Source organism: Tupaia chinensis, unplaced genomic scaffold (genome assembly GCF_000334495.1).
Source record: "Tupaia chinensis unplaced genomic scaffold, TupChi_1.0 Scaffold000568_1, whole genome shotgun sequence".
NCBI classification, from domain to species: domain Eukaryota; kingdom Metazoa; phylum Chordata; class Mammalia; order Scandentia; family Tupaiidae; genus Tupaia; species Tupaia belangeri.
The window spans coordinates 3,081,345-3,089,915 of NW_006160082.1; the positions used below are offsets into that span (position 1 = coordinate 3,081,345).

An 8,571-nucleotide genomic window follows, 5' to 3' on the forward strand; every position below is an offset into this window, starting at 1 on the left:
CTTGGCATCTGGGACACCTCGGCAGAAGCGCGACTTTGGGTACGGCTTGTTCTTACAGTACTGGTAACACCGGGCGGGGCGGCGGCCCATGGCTGACACCAAGATCTTTGGTGGCGCGCCGGAGGCAAAAGACATTAATGAATTAATTCTTATCACATTTTTAAATTTGGCCAGAGAGGAACAGAGAGAGGGAAGGTGAGAAAGCAAGCCACTAGGTTCGGGACTGGAACCATGGTCAGCCATGTGGCAGTTTAGCATCTTAACCACCATGCCACTTGCCAGCCCCTCATAACCTCAGTTTTTTGAAAAAAAAAAAATTATTTAACTTTATTTGTTTATTTACTTTTTAAATTTGACTGACGATGGATAGAGAGAGAGAGACAGAGAGAGAGAGAGAGTTAGAAAGCAAACCTCCAGGTTGAGGATTTGAACTCATCAGTTCTGTGGGAGTCCAGTGCCCTTAACCATCAAGCCACCTGCTGGCCTCCATAGCCTCATTTTTAAAAATTTAAAAATAATTTTGTTTAACTTCATTTATTTACTTTAATTTGACCAGAGAGGAACAAAGAGAGAGAGAGAGAGAAAAAGAGAAGTAAGAAAGCAAGCTCCAGGTACAGGACTTGAACTGCAGTTGGCCGTGTGGAAGTACAGCGTCCTTAACCAACACGCCACCTGCCTTGCAGCTGATTCAGTTTAACATTTTTGAGATTCGTCCACATTGTATCAGTCTTTTATTCCTTTTTCTATGACAATATTTCAGTGTATGAATAGATCACAGTTTGTTTCCATTCAGCAGTTGAACATTTGGACTGTTTCCATTGCCGTCAATAAGGAAATGTTTGTAGAAATACCGGCTTTAAAGTTTACACAGTGAAAAATACCTACTTCCGTAGTTAGTTGTGGTAATTTCCGTAGTTGTGGTAATTTAATCTGCCATGTCTCTGCAGTTCTTAGAATAGAACCTAATACATAATAAATACTCAAAAAGTTAAAAACTGAGTAACAGTGAAAAATATAAGTCCTCGGTTCTCCTCTCGGGATCTTGGGCACACATGCACACTCACACGTACATGGCGTGAGTTTAAGCCATTGAGTCTGGGACTCAAACCGCATTTGACTATGTGGTAGTCCAGCGATATAACCATTATGCCATCTGCTGGTCCCCATATATTTATTTTAATAAAGATCTTTTCTTTATTCCTTTTTTTTTTTTTTTTTAATTGATGGAGGTTGCATGGGCTCACCAGAGAGAGATGGAGAGAAAGAAAGAACCTATCACTTCCTCCTTGTGGAGCATGGTCATGCTATAGTCTCTTCTTCATTTCTCTACCCTGTTGGGATTTTGAGCATGCATGTGTAGGCACCCTGCATATTTTTCAAAGTACCAGGGCTGGGAAACTGAGATTCGTACTGTATAGTCAGCTATGTGAGATTTGCTCCCTCAATCCAGTAATGGCTCCTTTCTCTGGCAGCAAAGATGCAAACTATTTCCATCCCACAAAGTTCTTGCTGGACTGTATTGCTCTAGAGTAGCACTACAAAGCAGTGATTTTCCAGTTGCCTTGATCTGTAAATTGCTTTTGAAGTAAATACTAGCAGTGGCCTGAGGCAGTCATTTCAGTTCCTAAGCGCATTAATCTCTTTCCAGGTTGACCAGGCCCAGGGCTAGTATTGATTTACCTTAACAGTTTCATTATAGAGCAAGTGTGATCTGTAATAAATGCTAACATATGGGCTTTTTTCCCCCCTTTTAACTTCTGAGTAATAACACTTACTTTACTGTGTTCAATGCAACTTTTCTTGTGTGTGTAGGTGGGATGGGGTGGAGAGAGAGAATTCACTTCTGCAGCATTACATTTGTATATACTGAACTTTTGAGGGGACCGTTACAATTATGTCTATATAACTAAAATTTATCATTCTTGTCTGAAATTATTTATAGAATCCAAATTTTAGGGGGATCAGCAGTTAGCATAATGGCTATGTTGCTGGACTCCCATGTAGTCGACCGCGGTTCGATTCCCGGACCTGGTGGCTTAAACTCACGCCGGGTGTATGTGCGTGCGTGCCCAAGATCCTGAGAGGAGAAGGGAGGAGAAGGGATTGCAGCGTGGCCATCCCCCCTGGGGGGTGATTTCTCACTTTCTATCTCTCTGTCTCTCTGTCTTTCTGGCGAGTGCACAGGCCCAATAAGAAAAAAAAAAAAACTCTCCAAAAAAAGAAAAGAAAAGAATCCAAATTTTAGGGTTAGATTAACGCCGTTCAGTTAGAATTTTACTGAATAAAACCCCAGTTATAGTTATTTTGAAATATAAATTATGGTATATATAAAGTTTTCATAATTGAAAAACTAAACGTAATAGTTTTCATTAAAGCCTCTCTGTGGCCAGCCAGTGGCACAGAGATTAAGGTAGTTGAATCATACATTGCCTACTGTGCTGTTCAAGTGCTGGACCCAGTGGCTTAAAAAAACACTCCAAGGAGCAAGTAGGTAACATAGTGGTTAAAGTGCTAGATTCCCCCATGGCTGACCTGGTTCAAGTTATGGGTCTGGTGGCTTGAAACTCATGTCAGGCATGTGTGTGTGTGTGTGTGTGTGTGTGTGTGTGTGAAAGGAAAATGGAAGAGAAGGGATTGTGATAAGGCCATCCCCCCACCCCTCCCCCCCGGTGTGTGTGGGGGTGACTTTGCACTTAAAAAAAAAAAAAAAAAAAAAACCAAAACCAAACCCACTCTAGGTGCATGGGCATGCATGCCTAAAATCCCAAGAAGAGAATGGAGAAGAAGGGATTGTAGCATAGCCGTTCCCCCCAGGTGGGGGTGGGGGTTCTTTTTCACTTTCTCTTTCTTTGTGTCTCTTATTCTGGCAAGTACACATGCTCTATAGCAAGAATTTGAAAAGAAAAAAAAAAAAAACTCTTATGTAAAAACTCATGCCCATCCCCTATGGGTGAGGGGTGATTTCTTTTTTTCCCTCTCCTTTCTCTCTGGGCAAGTGCATGTGCCCTAGTGGGGGCTGGGCGGGGGGTGGGGGACTGAAAGAAAAAAAAAAGAGGAAGGAGTTCAAGAAAGTAGGGGAAAAAATCTCACATAAAATTGCATTGCACCTGATACATTCTGATGTCTAGGCCATGAATACATTCTGTGTGTGTGCAGAGGTGAAGTAATGATATGCAAGTGTAACTGACTCTGCCTTTGTTTTCCAAATGCCAGATCTAGAAAGATCCTCCTTTCTCTTTACCTTCCGTTTTTGCTGCTGTCCTTTTCTGAGCAGAGGCAATAGGAGATTGCAGTCACTTGGTGTCAGGTCACAGGTTCATGCATTTGAAGTCACTGACATCCTTTTGTATGGTCCTGCCTCCTTCAGTGACCTCCCATCTTTTCAGGTCACTTACTTCAGCCTCTGGTACTACAACAAGCAACATCAGCGCCGGTGGGTAGATCTGGAGAAACCTCTGAAGAAGCAGCTGGATAAATACGCGCTGGAACCTACCATCTATTTTGGAGTTGTGTTTTATGTGCCTTCAGTTTCACAACTGCAGCAGGAGATTACCAGGTGAGAAACTGCATGCTGCTTGTTTTTAGGAAATAACCTAGTGAGATGAGAAAAGTGAAACTGAGACGAAAGTCTGGAACTTTGCCCTCCCACCCCGCGTTACGAGGAGGTTGTGGTATGTGGCATGTCACACTGCATGTTGGATGAGTTATGGGTTCACTAGGCACAAAGGCATGATTAAAGAGAAAAATGATGTTTTTATCCTGGATGTGAAATTTTTTTATAATGATGCCACTGCTAGGGTTCTTGTTGCTCTGTTTCTGATCCTTTGCAAAGGAAATGAGAAAGGAGATTTAAAAAAATGAGTCACAAAACCTGTGTTCATTTCTTTTATCTTTTCTTTTCTTTTTTTTTTAATAGACACATTTTTGCCATAGGGTTCATGTACTCGTTCGAAAGAACAGAGAGTAAGAGAGACAGAAAGTGAGAAATCACACATGCACGCATACGCGCTTGCACACACATACACACACACACACACCCGCCCAGGGAGGTGGCCAAGCCACAGTCCCTTCTCCTGCATTCTTCTCTAGGGATGCTGGGCACATCCGGTGTGAGTTTAAGCCACCGGGTCTAGGACTCCAACTGAGGCTGACTACATGAGAGTCCAGTGACATAACCATTACACCATCTGCTGGTCCCGCTGTGTTCATTACTTTCTTTCTTTCTTTTCTTTTTTTTTTTTGGAGAGGTTTTTGCTATAGGGCGCGTGCGCTCACCAGACAGAGACAGAGAAACAGAAAGCGAGAAATCACCCCCCAGGGGGGATGGCCACGCCACAATCCCTTCTCCTCCATTATTCTCTCGGGATCTTGGGCACATGCCTCTCGGGATCTGGGCCACATTCACATGCACCTGACGTGAGTTTTCAGCCGCTGGGTCCGGGACGCAAACCGTGGTGGACTACATGCGAGTCCAGCGACAGCCATTACGCTCACTGCTGGTCCCCCCCTGTGTTCATTTCTGGTGGAAATGTGCTGCAGGCTCTTATAGTTCTCCAACTCCCATGACTACATTCTGTAGACAAGTGGAGAAGGATTGGGAGGTGGGGCACAGAGAAGGAGAGGGGAGGAGAGTATTTAAGTGGGAAGATCCGGGCCAGTGAGCAGACTTAAATGGGACAGATGCAAAGAAGGAATATGATATTAAGGGAGCAGGTTAGAGGTGCTGAATGTCCTTTCTTTTTTTTATTTTATGAGAGGTTTTTGTGTGTTTGTCTGTGTGTGTATGTATATGCTCTTGCCAGAGGGAGAGAGAGACAGACATAGTGAGAGGGAAAGTGAGAAATCACCCCCCAGGGAGGAAGGCCACACAGCAATCCCTTCTTCATTCTGCCCTCAGGATTTTGGGCACACATGCATGTACACTCGGCATGAGTTTGAAACCACCGGGTCTGGGACTCGAATCATTGTCAACCATGTGGGAGTCCAGTGATGTAACCTCTACACCATCTGCTGGTTCCATGTTCTCTTTTTTTTTTTGAGAGATTTTTCACTATATGGCGCATGTGCTCGCCAGACAGACAAAGAGAGACAGAGAGACAGAAAGCGAGAAATCACTCCCCAGAGGGGATGGCCACACCGCAATCCCTTCTCCTCCATTCTCCTCTCAGGATCTTGGGCACGCACGCACACGTGCCCGGTGTGAGTTTTAAGCCACCGGGTCCGGGACTCAAACCACAGTCGACTATGTGGGAGTCCAGCGACATAGCCATTACACTAACTGCTGGTTCCCAGTCCCATGTTCTCTTAAATTTTCTGAAGACAAAACAAAAATGGAAAAAAAAAATTGAATTCTTAAGCTTGTCTTTCTGAGTTCTCTGAACCTGCCCCTGCATTATCTTTTTTGTTTCTTTGGTTTTATTTTTAAAATTTAATTATTGTTATTTTTAGATTTTTGTCATAGGGTGTGTACTTGCTGGAGAGAGACAAGGAATGTGAGAAATCACACTACAATCCTTTCTCCATTCTTTTCTTGGGATTGTGGATATGCATGCACTTGTACCCATTGTGTTTTTCAAGCTGCCATGTACAGCAGGACTCAAGCCTTGGAGTCTGCCATGTGGGCTCCAAATGCCTTAACCACCTGCTAACCCTCTTTTTGTTTTTGCCCCCCCTTTTTTTTTTTTTTTTTTTTTTTAATTTGCTAGAGGGCATGTGCATTCCCTCGAGAGAGACAGAGGGAAAGTGAGAAAGCACCCTGGAGGAGGAAGGGCCACACCTCAGTCTATTCTGTGTTCTTTTCTCAGGATTTTGGCACACACATATGCATGCCTCATGTGCTTCTCAAGCTGCTGGGTCCAGGATTCGAACTGTGTAGTTGGCCATGTGATATCCAGCTGCCTTAACTACCATGGCACTGGCTGACTCCGCTTTATCTTTTTTTTTTTTTTTTAGCTTTATCATTTAAACTCCCATTAACATTACTTTTGGGCCAATCTGGACTACTTCCAATATCCTGAACAGGCTGCATGCCTTTTCATCTTTGCATCTGAGAGCTTTCTCTCATATTTCTGGACTGGAATCTGATTCATTGTCTAGCTTGTAGTTCAGAAGGCACCTCCTCCATGAAACCATTGTGACCTGTGGCTGGAATGAGCTTTGCCTTTTCCAGATCCTCCTAGAATTTGCTTGTATTTGAGTTGGCAGTTGTCACAGCCTCTCATTATGGCTACTTGCCTATATACCTTTTTCCTAGATTGTAAGTCCGTCTTTTCTTTGGTTTTATCTCTGCACAACATTTAACGTATTGCCCTGCAGATAGTAAGAGCCTGGTACTGCCCCATGTTTGTGGAATGCTGTTTGAGTCTGCCGGTAATTAATGGAGAGGATAGAATACCAAAAAAGAAAGAACGAAATAGTAAGGATAAACACAACCTGACTGTCAAACAGGACTGATATAAATATTAAAGGCAGAAGTGGAAACCAGGAGGAAAAACCATGAACTGATCACTTTAACTCATGTAAACATTACATTGGAGATACGTTATGATCTAAGAACTATATTGGTTAGTGTGGGAGGTGAATAGGCAAGTGAATACGCTTTAATCCTTTCTTACTTTTTTTCTCTCACTCTGTCCCTCTCTGGTCAAATTAAAATAAATAAATAAAATTAAATAAAATAATTCTTTAAAAAAAAGAATCTTCTGATTAGAGAGACTAACCTTGTGCAAAACTGGGTGAATATTGGAAAAACTATGTTTTCAGGAAGTTTCAAATATTATTTGGAAATGAGAGAAGTTTAAAAGCAGTCATGTCCTAATCAGAAAATCACTGTTCAATGGGGGAAAAAAAATTTTTCAAATTTTAATGGAATGACCAAATTATCATTTAAAAAGATGACCCATTATGAAAGGTAGATTAGAGGTGGCAAGATTAAGAGCAGGAGGCCAGTTAGAAATGTCTACGCTGGCCCAGCAGGTAGTATGGTGGTTAAGGCACTGGATCTCAATGGTTGACTCCATGGTTCAAGTCCCGGACCTGGCAGATTGAAAAACATGCTGATACTTGTGCATGCATGCCCAAAATCATGAGGGAAAAATGAAGAAGAAGGGATTGCAATATGGCCATACCCCCAGGGGAATGATTTCTCATTTTCCCTCTCTCTGTCTCTGTTTCTCTCTGGCAAGCACATGTACCCTATGACAAAAATCTTAAATAACAAATAAAGAAATGTCTATGCCATAATCTAGGCAATAATTTAAATTTTGACTTAAAAAAGAATTAGCTATGGAAAGCTAGCTATTAGAGAGAGAGTAGACATGTATGATTCTATCAGTAGGATTGCTCTTTGATGAGGTATAGGAGACCTGATAGAGAAGTTGTATCAGTAAGGATTATGTATGAATGCATGTAACAAAAACTCCCAAATATCATTGACTTTGTAAAAGTGTAGAAGGAGCCCTGTGTGACAACTCCAGTCTTCAAGGTCTAATGCTTACTGCATCCTCAGCATGTTCTTTCCATCCACTAGGTTACCTCATGGTCTAAGATATCTAGAGAAGTTCTAGCTCTCCCATCCATAGAGCTGGAAAGCAGATTAGTGGTTTCCTAGGGAAGGGAAAGGAGTAGGAGAGAAGGATTATGAAGGGTACAAGGAAACTTGCAAGTGATCTGTATATTCCTTATTATTTTTTAAAAAGAATTATTTAATTTTATTTATTATTATTTTTCTTTAATTTGCCATAGGGCACATGTTCTCAGAGAGACAGAGAGAGAGAGAGAGAGAAATAAGTGACAAAGTAAGCAGCCAGGTCCGGAACTTGAACTACAGTTAACCATGTGAGAGTCCAGAGCCTCAACCACCATGCCACCTACTGGTTCCTGTTCCTTATTTTTTATGTTAATAGGTTCTTGAGTTAAAACTGTATACTTTAAATTTGAGCATTTTATTGTATGCCAATTATGCCTCAAAAAGGATGTTATAGGGGCCAGCGGTGTCATGGTGGTCAGGGTGCTGGACTCATACGTGGTTGACCATGGTTCAAGTCCTGAACCTGGTGGCTTGAAAGTCACATTGGGTGCATGCATGTACATGCATGCTGAAAATCCCAAGAAGAGAAGAGAAGGGATTATGATGAGGCCATCCCCACTGGTGGATGATTTCTCAGTGTTCATCTGACTGACTGTCTCTCTCCAGTGAGTGAGTGCACGTGCCCTGTGGCAAAAACATTAAAAAAAACCCCAAACTGGGATTCTGCAAAATAACCATTTTGGGAAAACAGAAATCAAGACTTCTCACTGATAATCCGGCCTCCAGCACCCAAAACTCACGTGGAGAGGCAAAGGGAACAGGCTTTCTTGAAGACACAGCCTCATGGATTCTGCAAAAATAGTATAAAAGCAGTCATGTCCTAATCAGAAAATCACTGTTCAATGGGGGAAAAAAAATTTTTCAAATTTTAATGGAATGACCAAATTATCATTTAAAAAGATGACCCATTATGAAAGGTAGATTAGAGGTGGCAAGATTAAGAGCAGGAGGCCAGTTAGAAATGTCTACGCTGGCCCAGCAGG

The 8,571-nt window shown here is 42.2% G+C and overlaps 1 protein-coding gene across 2 annotated transcripts in view; it reads left to right on the forward strand.

Annotated features, from left to right (window-relative positions):
- The window catches only part of PTPN21 (protein tyrosine phosphatase non-receptor type 21), a 111,063-nt gene that overhangs the window by 36,339 nt on the left and 66,153 nt on the right, over nt 1-8,571 (forward strand). For both annotated transcript variants that reach the window (XM_006158011.3, XM_006158012.3), the window contains one exon: nt 3,387-3,556. In XM_006158011.3, the coding sequence (XP_006158073.1) occupies nt 3,387-3,556 (170 nt within the window). The remainder of the gene's footprint in view (nt 1-3,386; nt 3,557-8,571) is intronic.